General features: G+C 36.1%; 1 protein-coding gene across 1 annotated transcript; it reads left to right on the top strand.

Moving 5' to 3' along the window:
* Positions 1–64: 64 nt before the first annotated feature.
* On the top strand, positions 65–17356 carry LOC134846784 (ATP-binding cassette sub-family B member 6-like). Its single transcript, XM_063864175.1, has 5 exons — positions 65–70; positions 477–599; positions 14889–15094; positions 16611–16800; positions 16899–17356. Exons 1-5 carry the CDS (start codon positions 65–67, stop codon positions 17196–17198), a joined length of 825 nt encoding a protein of 274 aa, XP_063720245.1. The 3' UTR covers positions 17199–17356.
* Positions 17357–17534: the final 178 nt, after the last annotated feature.

Genomic DNA, 17534 nt, shown 5'->3' with positions numbered 1-17534 from the left:
GGTCTTCATGCCCAACCCCTTTTAAAGCACTGGTTACATCATAAAAAGTATTAACTATTGTAGAATGGGGGTTACAATTTTTAATTTCAAAAAAATGTCTTATACTATTTCAATGCTCCGCAGCAGGGGCTGATTTAGGATTTTTTATGAGCTTTTTGGAAAATTTTAGCCCAAAAAACTGCTAATTTTCGGCCTGCGCTGCCCTTCAAAATTAGTATAAATTAGTTTATACTTTATTAAGTAAGTATATACTTCAGGATAATTTTAGCGTTGGTCGACTGAAAATGGATGTTATGAAATAATGAAAAGGGGGACCCTTTGCTTGGTGAGGGGGTCGAATCCCTGAGGAAGTAGTGACTTATTGGATGATTCCTTTACTGGAATATGCAATAGACTTTTCTTGTGCTGTAGACTATGCAAAGATGTATTCTTGTGCAAAAAACTGTTACCGCTGGTATTCGAACCTATTATTTCAGGTGGAGGTCACTGATCACAAGGGATGTGCAGCTTTGAGTATCGAAGGAGGAGAGATAAAGTTTGATGACGTCACTTTCCACTATAGACCAGACCAGCCTATCCTCAAGAACGTCTCATTCAAGGTCAGATCATTCCCCCTCCAGGGACATCATTGGTCATTTTCTTTCTTTCCAGTATCTTTCTTCAAAATTAAATGAAATGGAAAGTGCTTAAAAATGTTCATAAGTTAATTAACAACCAAGAAATGATGGCCATAAGCAGAAGCGGATTTAGGTGGGCAGCAGGGTAATCGTCTAATACACTCCAGGATTCCACGCCCTCGCCACCCAAAGTGACCCCACCTTGCTACTGTTTAACGGCAACCATTTTGGGCCTACCTACGCTAATGTTTAACGGCGACCATTTTGGGCCTACCTACACAAATTGTTTGCTAAATGTTTTCCGAAAAGACCCAAAAACTACATTTTTCAAAAAATTAAAAAATTGTCTGCAGATCAAAAGGGGATTTTATAGTTTTTCGTAGAGCTCTTAAAATCAACTTGATCGACATATAAAAATATTCTTATTTCAGAAAAATTTGAATCGGAGAAATAAATAAGAGGTGAATTTTTATGGATGGATGAATACTTGAATGCCACGCCCTTCTCTTGAGGCATTTAGAGAAGAAATTGCACTTCTATAAAAAGCAATCTTCATTACTTAAGCAGTTGCGAGCTTTGTACTTCAGAGCAAACTTTGTACTTCATTGCAGGAGGGTAAAATCGATAGTCTGTGTGTGATTTTTAGTATTCGATACCCGGGTTTAAGTAGCCAGAGAGAAAAACTGGGACTTGCTGTCATGATTGTTTCAGAGTTCAGGGTTATTCTTGGCTTCCTGAAAGGAAACATCCACGAACCCTGTCAGGAAGTCTGGAATATAGTTTGAAACTTTTGAAAATGAAGTTTTTTAACCTACAGTTTTCATATTACTAAAGTGATGGAAAAGTTGAATCGTCGGATTGTTTAAAAAAATTTATCACCTTCAAAAACCACCTTTGACAATTAGGCCTAAACATTTGCTAGGTGTCTTTCCAGGAAATCCAAGAATTCAATAATTGTACAAAATAAACCCGCATTGGCTAATATTGGAAAAAATCTGGAAACTTTAAGTTCATTCATTTTTGTCTCATCTGAGGCTCTACAATTATTTAACTTTTCATTCTTGTTCCACAAAATATCTTTATTTTCAATATTTTTGTGTCCTTGTCAAAAATTTGGTTGCGATTCTTATGAACTTTTAATGCTTCTAGATGTTTCTTAATATTTTGTTTTTGTTTCAGATTTATAGTATATGTTGTTGTGGATAGAGTCGTTCTCTTGCTAGCTCTCTGGTAGCTAGCTTTGAGGTGATGGATCCTGTCTTCAGGCGTAAAAATATCCTTAGCCAGTCGCTAGCTACCGAATCGTGTTAGTAACGCTTGAGATAATTTTGCCGATACTTCAAGCAGGTTTGTAGGTTTCTGTCCATCCTAAGTTTTTCCATCCTACAGTTTTTCATGAATTAAAAATCATGAATGAAACATTCATAGTTTTTCATGAATTAAAAATCATGAATTAAACAATCATAGTTTTTCATGAATTAACTATTGAGTTTACGCCTGGGATGGCTCACTCATAGAGTATTTTCAGATAAGGTACACCATCTGTTCGTCACGCTATCTTATTTTCGGTCGGATAAGTTTGTGCAACTCCTTAGTCCAATACCAATCCTAATCTTACTCTTATATTTCCTAGTATCAATAGATCTAGAGATATACTAGTTTACTGCGAGCGAAGTAAGAGGAGAGAAAAAAAAGCACCAGATTTCAATCTTTATTATCAATGCTCTGAACCACTAGATTAAGATTTATTCATGGATCATGATTGTTAAGTAATAAATATTTTACAGGGAAATAGAACCCAATTGAAACAAAAAGTTTCAAACTGGTTTCAAACCAATACGATAATCTCAGAAGTTTATTGTATGTATGAAAACTATAGATGGCTAACTGACGTGCAATCAGCTATCAAAGATGAAGACATGTTCACTTGTCATTCATAGTGTAGCTTAGAGCATGCTCAAATTCTGAATTTTTTTTTCATTTATGCTCAACTCTTACAAAAAAGCGATACCCAGTTCGAAGTTTTTGACTTTTGTTTTGGCTTTCTCGAACCGAGTTGAATATATTTTGGCCGACTAGATAAATTATTGGCATGCTCGACTGTCTCGGTATATTTCAATTTACTTGATCAAAAAACTGAAAACCCAATTTCGACTGTGCTCGCGCAATGCTCTGTTAGTTTTAAACCTTTATATTGAGTGTTTCTATGTTTCCACTTCTCGACCAAAATTAGGTAACTTTTGGTTTTGCGTTCGACTGTAAGTTGTTTTTCAGCCGCAAAATTTCAGTCCTGCAACTGCACATCAAAGTTTTATAAAACCTAAGCTATTCGGCACGGTTTGTTAGACTCCGAAGTCGCGTATTTGACTTGCGGTTTTGCTTTTCTTATTGAGAACAAATCGAGCTTGAAACAACCAGCATGTTGCTAATTGTTTGGAGTTTTTGAGATTTGTTTCATTTCAAGGAAAAAACTTCAAAGGTTTATTTTTAACACTATGAGGCAGCTGCAATTTTTAGTCTTTCGTTTTTCGCTATTAACGCCTAGTAATTATTTTTCACCGCCAATGAATCTGAAAAGGATATGGAAATTTATTTTGTTGACAACACTGATTAAATTATGCCATCTTTTTTTCTGAAGAAGTTTCCAAGTACATTTTACTTTAAGGTAAAATGTAAAGATTTCTAGTAAAAACCTCTGGTATACAACCCAAAGAGTCTCAATTGATTTTTACAATTTTAGATTTGAACATGAAAATTCGTGTTTTTAAAAAATAGCGGTAAAAATTTAGGTCCAATGATGTAGAACACCAACAGCTATCATGCAAATTTTTTGGAACATCTCGAGACACGCAGCGTCCGTAAGTGAACAAAATTCGAGGTTCAAAATACAAATTTTGTTTATCTGATATGCAATAAAAGTGAAATTACGAGGCCAACCTGTGCACGGGATAGGTGGTTAATTTGGTGTCTATAGGTCACTGGAATCCAGATACAAGTCTTCAAACAAGGTCAACAAGTAAGTAGATTCACCTTACAAAATTTCCGTGGATTCCGCGCACAAATTTTTGTTGCGTAATAATTGTCGGCACGTTATTAATGTTGCGAATTCCGCGTCGATCTAGAGTTTCTAGTTGTTCCGGATTCTGCAAAACTAATGCAAACGGATTCCGCCAATTGATGCGGGTTCCGCTCACAATCTGCAGTTCTGCTTACAATTTGCTGAATCCGCTTACAATTTGCGGTTTCCGCTTACAGTTTGCAGATTCTGCTTACAATTTGTGGTTTCCCTTGCAGTTGCTATTTCCACGACAGCTTAAGCTGACTAAACACAAAGAAATGTTATTTGTTTGTGGATTACACAAACTGTTCTGGATTGCGCATTTTTTGTTGTGGATTACGTGAAGTTGCATGTTTTTGGAGCAATTTTGAGCAAAACAGTTTTTCAACTATTTCTCCGTGAAATTCAAAATTTTAGCCGGAACCAGTGAAATACATCCTTTTTCCTTCAGATATAAAAAACTGACACTGTATTGTCAATGATACACAAACAAGTCGAAAATGCCTTAAAACATCGAGTCTTCAAGAGTCGGAGATGAATGGGTGGAAACGCAGGACGGAATTTTTTTGTTGAACATCGACAGAGAGGGGGGTTTGAGAGAGTCAATTGAACGCGCCTCGAAACGTAGAAAAATTGCTTCCGATGGACTTTTGAAATCACCGTCGGAAGTTTTTCATCAAGCTGACGTTATTTTCGGATTATTTGATGAATCGAAAACTCCATTGGTTTGGTGTCTGCTTCAAAATCAGACGACGGGATTTTATTGACGAATGTCAAAAGCAAAAGAAAAAAAACCTCTAAAGAAGTAGCTAGGATTTAAAGTGAGATACAAAAGTGCTGTAAATTAAATAATTTTAATTTTTGAGATCACCATGGACTTCCACCACAAATTTTTCTGGAGAATGTCGGTCAAATTAGTGCCAAAGTGAAGAGTGTAAATTTCACGGCGTCAACACCACCAAGTGAATTCTACGGCCAAGCATTCTTCACCTCGGCTATAACTTGACCGACATCACCCAGAAAAGTCTCAGACATGATCCCTATGATGGTCTCAAAAACCACCTAAGACCTCTCAGAGCCAAGTTGTAATAATTTTGTGTTTCAGGCAGGACATGACAACCATTTTTCCATCATGCAAAATTCGAGGATGAACTTTTCATTTCTCTTGAGTGTTTTTGTCAAAAGGTTAGGTATTTGGGACTATTTGCACCTTACAAAAATGATAGAAGACCGAAACATTCCATTCAAAAATTCACTGCTTTATGTTCTCTACCAGTGATTTGTAACCGCTAAAACTTTCAAAAATTAATTCACGAATCATTGACAAAATTAAAGTTTCGAGGTTTACAAGTCTTAGCATCTTTTGATTTGTTTTGGGATAACTTGCTTAAATCAATTTTTCCCAACTATCTACAATGTTTATGCCAAGCAGAGCACTCTGAGAATAAAAAAGGCTACAACAATTGGCTGATTGCAACCGTGGGCTGTCGAAGTCGCCCAAATTTTTGTTTGTTTTTTAAAACCTGACAAATTGAAACAAGATAACTTTTAGGCTATTTCAATTGGAATACAATTATGATTTTCCTCAACGAAACAAATGGAAAAACCTAAACGCATTGATTTTTAACGTGAAATAAAGATTTGAAGTCCAGTTGCTTGATAACGACGAGTACTGGGATAGTATTTCAGAAATCTGCCAAAACTTGTTGAATTGAAAAACAATTAATTTTTTTTCTGTTGAATATTTCGGTTACCTTATTTTCAACTTAATTTAAATCAATTTCTTTCTTTCCAAAAACTAGACTGCTTAAACCATTTGTAATATTTACATATTGTTTGGCAGTTGTGGGTTTTTTTGAAATTTTTGTCAGTTGGAATTTTTTTAGTTTTCTATGCCAGTTTCACATCAAGCTTTTTAAGTTGTAATAATCATAATTCATCACAACCAGAGCTTGTCGCAAGAACTGCGTTTTCTTTGCAAAATCCTTAAAACCGCGTTTTATGTGACTACCGTAACAAAATGCACAATGATCCCTTAGCGGAAAGTACTAAATCTTTACGGATTTTGCTGACAAAATGTGGAATCTTCTTACACTGACTTTTTTTTGATCAAACAGTTTTTATTACGACGAAATTGCTAGTGATTCATTTCTCAACAGTTTTGTTAGATAATTTAAAAGCTTATTGTTCCGACTTTCGATACGAAAGTAACGGAACATATGTGCGCGGGGTGGGTGACTAGCCATTACGGGGAATTTTTTAAATAAAACTCAACCTGTATTGTTGCCGGGGAAAAATCTCTACTATAAAACCCAGAACTGAAAAAAAAAAACATTTCCGCGAACGGCGCGAGCGAAGAAAAAGTGTTCGCAACTGATACGATCATAGCAAAAGTTACCACGACCGGTGTCACTTTCGTGACCGCCGCTTATTTCTTTGCTACAAACTATGGGTATTGTCGGTTATAACACCCTCAAATGATGAAAAATTTAAATTAAAATTGGACTGGTTTTACTCAAAAATGCAGCAACCTAGATAATGCAGCAATCTTTACTCAAATATGCAGCAATCTTTATAATGCAGTAACCAGAAATGCAGCAATTTTTTAATGCAGCAACCAAAAATGCAGCCACTAAAAATGCAGCAACCTGAACTTTGAATCAAGCTAAAAAACTGCAAACGAAAAATCAGAAGAAAAAAACAATTGAATGAAGCCCGAGTTGACCAAAAACGCTAATCATACAATTCTATATATGGCAAAATAGTAACCATAAACTTTTCTTGCAATTCCACAAGTAAAAAAACTGCATGAACTGTCTATGATTAATGACTGTTCACATATCAAAATTGTATGAATACCATTTTTCCATAAATCAAAAAGGTTGAATTTTTACATTTCAATTTCTCAGAATGTTTTGGTTGTGTTCGTAACCAAACTCAAGTGTCAAAACACTGGTTACTCAAAGCTGAGTAAACAATGGCTTGACCGTCTCGCAATATAAATGCATTGGAAACGGCCTGAAATGTAGTAACTCTGTCATACGCATATAATATATCGAAAGTATCAAACTTTTAAATTTTGGCAAATTTAAAAAATTGATACTTTTAAAATTTGAATTTATAATTTATCAGACCTTGATCAAGGCATACATAAACATGCAATACAAAAAAAATAGAAGTTTTTTGCGGTTTTTGAAAGTATAGTCTCAATTTGTCTTGTCTCAATTTGCCTTGTCTCAATTTGCCTAATATAGTTTTGCTCATATTTTACAGGTTCCAGCGGGAAAAACTGTTGCAGTGGTTGGTCCGTCTGGGTCTGGGAAGATTACTTTGATCCGGCTGGTGTTCTTCTTTTACGATATCCAAGGCGGGTGCATTTCAATAGACGGAAAGAACATCTCAAAAGTCTCCGCAAAAAACTGAAAATTTGGGGGACATTTCAAAATTACTTTTGTTGTCGCCATCAAAAAATTGTTAGTCATAGAATTTCCGAATATGGAACTTGTATAATAAGCATTTTTTTGATAAAAAAATTTTTTCTTTGTTAATAAGAAAAAAACACCGAATTTTATGCCGAAAAAAAAGTTCTTCGAAAATTCGATGGCACCATTTTTGCAAATTTTATGAAATTTGTATGAGTATTTTTTCATAAACTTAGTTTATAGAAGTGTATGATTGGAGTGAAGTTTTTGGTCTATAAAGGCTAACCCGTGAGGCTGCTCGTATCAGGACGAAGCCCTGAATGTTCCGACTGCTTTTTAATGTCTATGAAGCAGTAATAACATGAAAAAAATAATTGTAGTAAATAAAAAGGAAATAGTGCGAACTATTTTGCGCATTAATTGTTCCGAAATGGCAATCTTTAAGCCCCCATAATTATACGAAAAATGATCACAGCTGAAATATCGTTTTTTAATTTGAGCTCAAGATAATAATATCTCTCAGTACTTAGTCAAAATAAAATAACATACAAAACTTTATACATAAAATTATATAAATCAGTCAAAATTATATACATAGTCAAAAAATTGCTAGTATAGTTTTGCTCAAATTTTGCAGGTTCCAGCGGGAAAAACTGTTGCAGTGTTTGGTCCGTCTGGGTCTGGGAAGAGTACTTTGATCCGGCTGGTGTTCCGCTTTTACGATATCCAAGGCGGGTGCATTTCAATAGACGGACAGGACATCTCAAAAGTGACCCAGCATAGTCTCCGCAAGAGCATCGGGGTCTTTCCGCTGGACACTGTTCTGTTCAGTGACACAATCGGGTGAGTCATGTTGAAGTTTTTGGGTGAGTCATATTGAAAAAATTGGGTGAGTCATGTTAAAAATACTGGGTGAGTCATTTTGAAAAATTTGGGTGAGTCATATTGAAGAAATTGGGTGAGTCATGGTAAAAACATCGGGTGAGTCATATTGAAGAAATTGGGTGAGTCATGTTGAAAACATCGGGTGAGTCATATTGAAGAAATTGGGTGAGTCATGTTGAAAACATCGGGTGAGTCATTTTGAAAAAACTGGGTGAGTCATGTTGAAAACATCGGGTGAGTCATTTCGAAAAAAATGGGTGAGTCATGTTGAAAACATCGGGTGAGTCATACTGAAGAAATTGGGTGAATCATGGTGAAAACATCGGGTGAGTCATATTGAAGAAATTGGGTGAGTCATATTGAAAAAATTGGGTGATTCATGTTGAAAATATGGGGTGAGTCATGTTGAATCATGTTGAAAAAATTGTTGCAACAGTATTGTTGTCGCTTTTTTGCGCCTACATTCGGCACTAGTAGGATCTTACTTGTGAATCATTTTTCTGCCTTATTCGCAGTTAAGAGCTGTCGCTGATGATTTTCAACTTAAAAATATTTATCCGCAAAAAAACGACAGATCAAATTAGATTTTTTTTTGCAAATCCGCTGTTGTTCATGGGTTAGGAATAATATGGTTATAGTTATTTTTGCGTTTTGTAAATAATTTTTGTTTGTTTTTCTGGTATTGGGTAAAGTTTGTCTCGCCTTTATGTAATAAGCACGGATCAATTTACTCGACTTGAAAAATTGGCCAGAAAAATTTCCGAACACTTTTTGAAAATTCACCCTACCCCCTCCCACAAAAATATCCGCCCATGCCTCAAACCACCAACCTTTTGGTTGCCAAAAGGAGAATTCGCTACCGAAAAATGGGAAGAAAATAAAGGTATAGGTCAGTTCAATTTTTTTCCAGTCAAATCTTGCCTCCTCTGAGAAACTCGTAGGGAGTTAAGTGCAAAATCATATTAGAGCCCTATCATTCGTGATTCCGATTCTGAAAGATTTCAAGTCTGTTCTCTTAGGGTCTAAAAAAGGTCTGAAATTTTCCGATTTCGAAATAAATTGGTCAATTTCTGAATAAAAGCTGATCTCAATCATAAATTTTACTTTCAATGCAAACGTTATTTTAGCTATCATCACAATTCATTCTACCACTCATGATGTCAGTTTTAATTCACCGCTTTTGAAGAACTTTTCAAAAACATGTAATTCATTAGAGTTATGAACCAAAAAATGCTTTGAAAAAGTATCCAACGTTTCTTCTCGGTTTTCGACTTCTTTTCATGTATCATTGTAGCCGAAATTATCAATAGTGCTACTTGCATGCAAATGACCATTCTTGTTCGTTTTGTATCAAGCTACAACATCCACTACGGAAGGCTAGCTGCAAGCGAGGAGGAAATGAAGGTGGCAGTCGAAAGAGCCGACATCCACGAGAAGATCATCCAGACGGGTACGAGACCAGGGTGGGCGAAAAGGGGCAGAAGCTTAGTGGGGGAGAGAAACAACGGGTGGCAATCACCAGAACTATTCTCAAGGTCATACAATGGTAAGCAATTTCATTTGTGACTCTCTCTTGTGAATGTAAAGTTTGTTTACAAGCAAAATTTACAAAAACTTTTCATAAATGTTTTCCGAAAAGACCCAAAAACTGCATTTTTCAAAAAAATTAAAAAAATTGTCTGCAGATCAAAAAGGGATTTTATAATTTTTCGTAGAGCTCTTAAAATCAACTTGGTCGACATATAAAAATATTCTTATTTCAGAAAACTTTGAATCGGAGAAATAAATAAGAGCTGTCATTTTATGGATGGATGAATACTTGAATATCACGCCCTTGTCTTGTGGCATTTAGAGAAGAAATTGCACTTCTATAAAAAGCAATCTTCATTGCTTAAGCAGATGCGAGCTTTGTACTTCAGAGCAAACTTTGTACTTCATTGCAGGAGGGTAAAATCGATAGTCTGTGTGTGATTTTTAGTATTCGATACCCGGGTTTAAGTAGCCAGAGAGAAAAACTAGGACTTCCTGCCATGATTGTTTCAGAGTTCAGGGTTATTCTTGGCTTCCTGAAAGGAAACATCCACGAACCCTGTCAGGAAGACTGGAATATAGTTTGAAACTTTTGAAAATGAAGTTTTTTAACCTACAGTTTTCATATTACCAAAGTGACGGAAAACTTGAATTGTCGGATTGTTTAAGAAAATTTATCACCTTCAAAAACCACCTTTGACAATCAGGCCTAAACATTTGCTAGGTGTCTTTCCAGGAAATCCAAGAATTCAATAATTGTACAAAATAAACCCGCATCGGCTAATATTGGAAAAAATCTGGAAACTTTTAAGTTCATTGGTTTTGATTTTCTTTCTATAGTATCGTGAAAGAATTTTGTCTCATCTGAGGCTCTACAATTCTTTAACTTTTCATTCTTGTTCTAAGAAATATCTCTTTATTTCCAATATTTTCGTGTCCTTGTCAAAAATTTGTTCGCGAATCTTTAACGATTCTAGATGTTTCTTAATATTTTGTTTTTGTTTCAGATTTATAGTAAATGTTGTTGTGGATAGAGTCGTTCTCTTGCTAGCTCTCTGGTAGCTAGCCCTGAGGTGATGGATCCTGTCTTCAGGCGTAAAAAATTTTTAGCCTGTCGCTAGCTACCGAATCTTGCTAGTAACTCTTTCGAAAACTTTGCCGATACTTCAAGCAGGTTTGTAGGTTTCTGTCCATCCTAAATTTTTCCATCCTATAGTTTTTCATGAATTAAAAATCCTGAATGAAACACCCATAGTTTTTCATGAAGTAGCAATGCTGAATGAAACATTCATAGTTTTTCATGAATTAAAAATCATGAATTGAACAATCATAGTTTTTCATGAATTAACAATCATGAATTAAACAATAATAGTTTTTCATGAATTAACTATTCAGTTTACGCCTGGGGTGGCTCACTCATTCAGTATTTTCAGATAAGGTACACCATCTTTTCGTCACCCTATCTTATTTCTGGCGGGATAAGTTCGTGCAACTCCTTAGTCCAATACCAATCCTAGTCTTACTCTTATATTTCCTAGTATCAATAGATCTAGAGATATACTAGTTTACTGCGATTAGAGGAGAGAAAAAAAGCAACAGATTTCAATCTTTATCAATTCTCTGAACCACTAGGGTTTCAGGTTTACGGATCTAGATTAAGATTTATTCATGGATCATGATTGTTAAGTAATTAATATTTTACAGGGAAATAGAATATAATTGAAATAAATAGTTTCAAATAGTTTCAAACCAATACGATAATCTCAGAAGTTTTTTGCATTGTATGAAAACAATATTGGCTAACTCACGTGCAATCAGCAATCAAAGGTGAAGACATGTTCACTTGTCATTCATAGTGTAGCTTAGACCATTCTCAAATTCTGAATTTTGTTTTAGTTTATGCTCAACTTTTACAAAAAAGCGATACCAAGTTCGAAATTCTTGACTTTTGCTTTGGCTTTCTCGAACCGAGTTTAATATATTTTGGCCGACTAGATAAATTAATGGCGGGTTCCGACTGTCTCGGTGTATTTCAATTTACTTGATCAAAAAACAGAAAACCCAATTTCGACTGTGCTCGCGCAATGCTCTATTAGTTTTAGACCTTTAAACCGATTGTTTCTATGTTTCCGCTTCTCGACCAAAATTAGGTAAGTTTTGATTTTGCGTTCGACTGTAAATTGTTTTTCAGCCTCAAAATTTCAGTCCTGCAACTGCACTTCAAATTGTATTAAAACCTGAGCTCTTCGGCACGGTTTGTTGGACTCCGAGGTCGCGTATTTGACTTGCGGTTTTGCTTTTCTTATTGAGAAAAAATCGAGCTTGAAGCAACCAGCATGTTGCTAATTGTTTGGAGTTTTTGAGATTTGTTTCATTTCAAGGAAAAAACTTCAAAGGTTTATTTTTAACACTATGAGGCAGCGGTAAAAATTTAGGTCCAATGATGTAGAACACCAACAGCTATCATGCAAATTTTTTGGAACATCTCGAGACACGCAGCGTCCGTAAGTGAACAAAATTCGAGGTTCAAAATACAAATTTTGTTTATCTGATATGCAATAAAAGTGAAATTACGAGGCCAACCTGTGCACGGGATAGGTGGTTAATTTGGTGTCTATAGGTCACTGGAATCCAGATACAAGTCTTCAAACAAGGTCAACAAGTAAGTAGATTCACCTTACAAAATTTCCGTGGATTCCGCGCACAAATTTTTGTTGCGTAATAATTGTCGGCACGTTATTAATGTTGCGAATTCCGCGTCGATCTAGAGTTTCTAGTTGTTCCGGATTCTGCAAAACTAATGCAAACGGATTCCGCCAATTGATGCGGGTTCCGCTCACAATCTGCAGTTCTGCTTACAATTTGCTGAATCCGCTTACAATTTGCGGTTTCCGCTTACAGTTTGCAGATTCTGTTTACAATTTGTGGTTTCCCTTGCAGTTGCTATTTCCACGACAGCTTAAGCTGACTAAACACAAAGAAATGTTATTTGTTTGTGGATTACACAAACTGTTCTGGATTGCGCATTTTTTGTTGTGGATTACGTGAAGTTGCATGTTTTTGGAGCAATTTTGAGCAAAACAGTTTTTCAACTATTTCTCCGTGAAATTCAAAATTTTAGCCGGAACCAGTGAAATACATCCTTCCTGGTTCCGGATATAAAAAACTGACACTGTATTGTCAATGATACACAAACAAGTCAAAAATGCCTTAAAACATCGAATCTTTAAGAGTCGGAGATGAATGGGTGGAAACGCAGGACGGAATTTTTTTGTTGAACATCGACAGAGAGGGGGGTTTGAGAGAGTCAATTGAACGCGCCTTCGAAACGTAGAAAAATTGCTTCCGATGGACTTTTGAAATCACCGTCGGAAGTTTTTCATCAAGCTGACGTTATTTTCGGATTATTTGGTGAATCAAAAACTCCATTGGTTTGGTGTCTGCTTCAAATCAAACGACGGGCTTTTATTGACGAATGTCAAAACAAAATAAAAAAACCTCTAAAGAAGTAGCTAGGATTTCAGGTGCGATACAAAAGTGCTGTAAATTAAATAATTTTAATTTTTGAGATCACCATGGACTTCCACCACAAACTTTTTCTGGAGAATGTCGGTCAAATTAGTGCCAAAATGAAGAGTGTAAATTTCACGGCGTCAACACCACCAAGTGAATTCTACGGCCAAGCATTCTTCACCTCGGCTATAACTTGACCGACATCACCCAGAAAAGTCTCAGACATGATCCCTATGATGGTCTCAAAAACCACCTAAGACCTCTCAGAGCCAAGTTGTAAGTGTTTCAGGCAGGACATGACAACCATTTTTCCATCATGCAAAATTCGAGGATGAACTTTTCATTTCTCTTGAGTGTTTTTGTCAAAAGGTTAGGTATTTGGGACTATTTGCACCTTACAAAAATGATAGAAGACCGAAACATTCCATTCAAAAATTCACTGCTTTATGTTCTCTACCAGTGATTTGTAACCGCTAAAACTTTCAAAAATTAATTCACGAATCATTGACAAAATTAAAGTTTCGAGGTTTACAAGTCTTAGCATCTTTTGATTTGTTTTGGGATAACTTGCTTAAATCAATTTTACCCAACTATCTATAATGTTTATGCCAATGTGTACTACCGTAACAAAACGCACAATAATCCCTTGCGGATAGTACTAAATTTTTACGGATTTCGCTGACAAAATGTGGAATCTTTTTACACTGACTTTTTTGATCAAACTAGATTTTATTACGACGAAATTGCTAGTGATTCAATTTCTCAACAGTTTTGTTAGAAAATTTGAAAGCTTATTGTTCCGACTTTCGATACGAAAGTAACGGAACATTTGTGCGCGGGGTGGGTAACTAGCCATTTTTGGGGAATTTTTTTAATAAAACTCAAACTGTATTGTTGCCGGGGAAAAATCTCCACTATAAAACCCACAACTGGAACGTTCGAAAAAAGAACATTTCCGCGAACGGCGCGAGCGAAGAAAAAGTGTTCGCAATTGATACGATCTTAGCAAAAGTTACCACGACCGGTGCCACTTTCGTGACCGCCGCATATTTCTTTGCTACAAACTATGGGTATTTTCGGTTATAACACCCTCAAATGATAAAAAATGTAAATGAAAATTGGACTGGTTTTACTCAAAAATGCAGCAACCTAGATAATGCAGCAATCTTTACTCAAATATGCAGCAACCTTTATAATGCAGCAACGAAAAATGCAGCAATTTTAAAATGCAGCAACCAAAAATGCAGCCACTAAAAATGCTGCAACCTGAACTTTGAATCAAGCTAAAAAAAACTGCAAACAAAAAATGACAAGAAAAAAAAACAATTGAATGAAGCCCAACTTGACCAAAAATGCTAATCCGATAATTTTTATATATAACAAAACACTAGTCATACACTTTTCATGCAATTCCATAAGTACAGAAAATTGCATGAACGGTCTATGATTAATGATTTTTCACATATGGAAATTGTATGAATACCATTTTTCCATAAAAAATAAAAATGTTGAATTTTTACATTTCAATTTCTCCAAATGTTTTGATTGTGTTCGTAACCGAACTCAAGTGACAAAATACTGGTTACTCAAAGTTGAGTAAACAATGGTTTGACCGTCTTGCATTATAATTGCATTGGAAACGGCCTGAAATCTAGTAACTCTGTCTTACGCATATAATATAACGAAAGTATCAAACTTTTAAATTTTGGCAAACATTTTCAAAGATGGTTACTTTTAAAAATTGAATTTATAATTTATCAGACATTGATCAAGGCATACATAAACATGCCATACAAAAAAAAAGTTTGGTCTCAATTTGCCTTGTCTCAATTTGCCTAATATAGTTTTGCTCATATTTTACAGGTTCCAGCGGGAAAAACTGTTGCAGTGGTTGGTCCGTCTGGGTCTGGGAAGAGTACTTTGATCCGGCTGGTGTTCCGCTTCTACGATATCCAAGGCGGGTGCATTTCAATAGACGGACAGGACATCTCAAAAGTGACCCAGCATAGTCTCCGCAAGAGCATCGGGGTCGTTCCGCAGGACACTGTTCTGTTCAGTGACACAATCGGGTGAGTCATGTTGAAAAAATTGGGTGAGTCATATTGAAAAAATTGGGTGAGTCATTTTAAAAAAATTGGGTGAGTCATGTTTAAAATATTGGGAGCTCTTTTTCCTTCCCCCCCCTACCTCACACCAACATGAATTTTATGGTCTAACGAGTGGTTTTATAAGTTTAATTATGATGACCAAATAGGTTTGTCATGGCCTAATTAGTCCGCATGTCAATTTTCATGACAATTGGACAAGGTGAACAGTAATTTAAAAGATCAAAAATTGCAGGTGGGGGGGGGGAAAGGAAAAATAACCATATTGGGTTTTTCATATTGAAAAAATTGGGTGAGTCATGTTAAAAATACTGGGTGAGTCATTTTGAAAATTTTGGGTGAGTCATATTGAAGAAATTGGGTGAGTCATGCTGAAAATATGGGTGAGTCATGTTGAATCATCTTGAAAAAATTGTTGCGACAGTATTGTTGTCGCTTTTTTGCGCCTACATTCGGCACTAGTAGGATCTTACTTGTGAATCATTTTTCCGCCTTATTCGCAGTTAAGAGCTGTCGCTGATGATTTTCAACTTAAAAATATTTATCCGCAAAAAAAAACGACAGATCAAATTAGATTTTTTTCGCAAATCCGCTGTTGTTCACGGGCTAGGAATAATATGGTTATGGTTTTTTTTTGCGTTTTGTGAATAGTTTTTGTTTGTTTTTCTGGCATTGGGTTCACCCCACCCCCTCCCACGGAAATATCCGCCCCTGCCTCAAACCACCAACCTTTTGGTTGCCAAAAGGAGACTACGCTACCGAAAAATGGGAAGAAAATAAACCGAAATAGGTCAGTTCAATTTTTTTCCAGTCAAATCTTGCCTCCTCTGAGAAAACTCGTAGGGAGTTAAGTGGGCTCTTTTTCCTTCCCCCCCCCCACCTGCGAAATTTTAAAAGTAAAATTTTGTTCACATCATGGGATTGTTACAAAATTTGGTATGCGGACTAATTAGGCTATGACAAACATATTTGATCTTCATACTTAACCTTGTAAAACCCCTTGTTACTTCAAAAATTGATGTATATGTGAGGTGTGTGTGGGGGGGGGGGGGGGGGAGGAAAAAGAGCCGTTAAGTGCAATATAATATTGGAGCCCTATCATTCGTGATTCCGATTCTGAAAAACTTCAACTTTGTTCTCTTAGGGTCTAAAAAAGATCTGAAAGTTTCCGATTTCGAAATAAATTGGACAATTTCTGAATAGAAGTTGATCTCAAACATAAATTCTACTTTCAATGCTAATGTTAATTCAGCTATAATCACAACTCATTCTACCACTCATGATGTTAGTTTTAATTCACCGCTTTTGAAGAAATTTTCAAAAAAATGTATTTCATTAGAGCTATGAACCAAAAAATGCAATGAAAAAGTATCCAACGTTTCTTCTCGGTTTTCGACTTCTTTTCGTGTATCATTGTGGCCGAAACTATCAGTAGTGCTACCTGCATGCAAACGACCATTCTTGTTCGTTTTGTATCCAGCTACAACATCCACTACGGAAGGCCAGATGCAAGCGAGGAGGAAATGAAGGTGGCAGCCGAAAGAGCCGACATCCACGAGAGGATCATCCACACATTCCCAGACGGTTACGAGACCAGGGTCGGCGAAAAGGGGCAGAAGCTTAGTGGGGGAGAGAAACAACGGGTGGCAATCGCCAGAACTATTCTCAAGGTCATACAAGTTTCATGGTCGACCCTTACATTAAAGTCTTTTTGAGACTTTCATCCGATTTTTGATCGTCCTTAAAAATTTTTAGAAGTTATTTTTAGGCTCCTAAAATAATTCTGTTGGACGAGGCCACTTCTGCCCTGGACACTCAGACAGAAAGAAATATCCAGAGTGCACTTGATGACGTCAGCAAAGACAGGACCACTCTGGTAGTAGCCCACAGATTGTCCACTGTGGTCAATGCGGACATGATCATGGTCCTCAAAGACGGGGTCATAGTTGAGCGAGGAACTCATCAAGAATTGATAGACACCTCTGGAAGCATCTATTCCGAAATGTGGAACCAACAAGCCACCGTTTTTGGCGAAAATGAAGCTTATGAAGGTTCCAAAGGTGTCTAAGAATGACCAATAAAGTCGTGCAGCGTAGTCAGAAAACATCAAAGCGAGATTATTTAGACCACAACTTGTAAATAATTGTCCTGGAAATATTCAAATTTAGCTTCATTTTAAATCTTGTAATTATAGTAGAAAGTCATTGATGTTTTTATGAAAATGCTTCAGAGCCAATGAATGGTAAGCGATTTCATTTGTGAGTCTCTATTGTGAATGTAAAGTTCGTTTCAAATCTTTCTTACAAGCAAAATTTACAAAAACGTTTCATTAGAACGCTAAGTGTTTCTGGCTTTCCAACAACAATGTCCCCCGATCCCACCATTTTGCTATTATATGCACATA

This window comes from Symsagittifera roscoffensis, chromosome 5 (genome assembly GCF_963678635.1).
Source record: "Symsagittifera roscoffensis chromosome 5, txSymRosc1.1, whole genome shotgun sequence".
Classification (NCBI taxonomy): domain Eukaryota; kingdom Metazoa; phylum Xenacoelomorpha; order Acoela; family Convolutidae; genus Symsagittifera; species Symsagittifera roscoffensis.
The sequence above is the reverse complement of the archived record's forward strand: the minus strand, read 5'-3'. Positions and strand labels throughout refer to the sequence as shown.

Coding starts and splice junctions, on each gene's coding strand:
- LOC134846784 (XM_063864175.1), top strand. Junction 600..14,888: donor TCAAGAACGTCTCATTCAAG/GTCAGATCATTC, acceptor CATATTTTACAG/GTTCCAGCGGGAAAAACTGT. Junction 16,801..16,898: donor TCGCCAGAACTATTCTCAAG/GTCATACAAGTT, acceptor AGTTATTTTTAG/GCTCCTAAAATAATTCTGTT.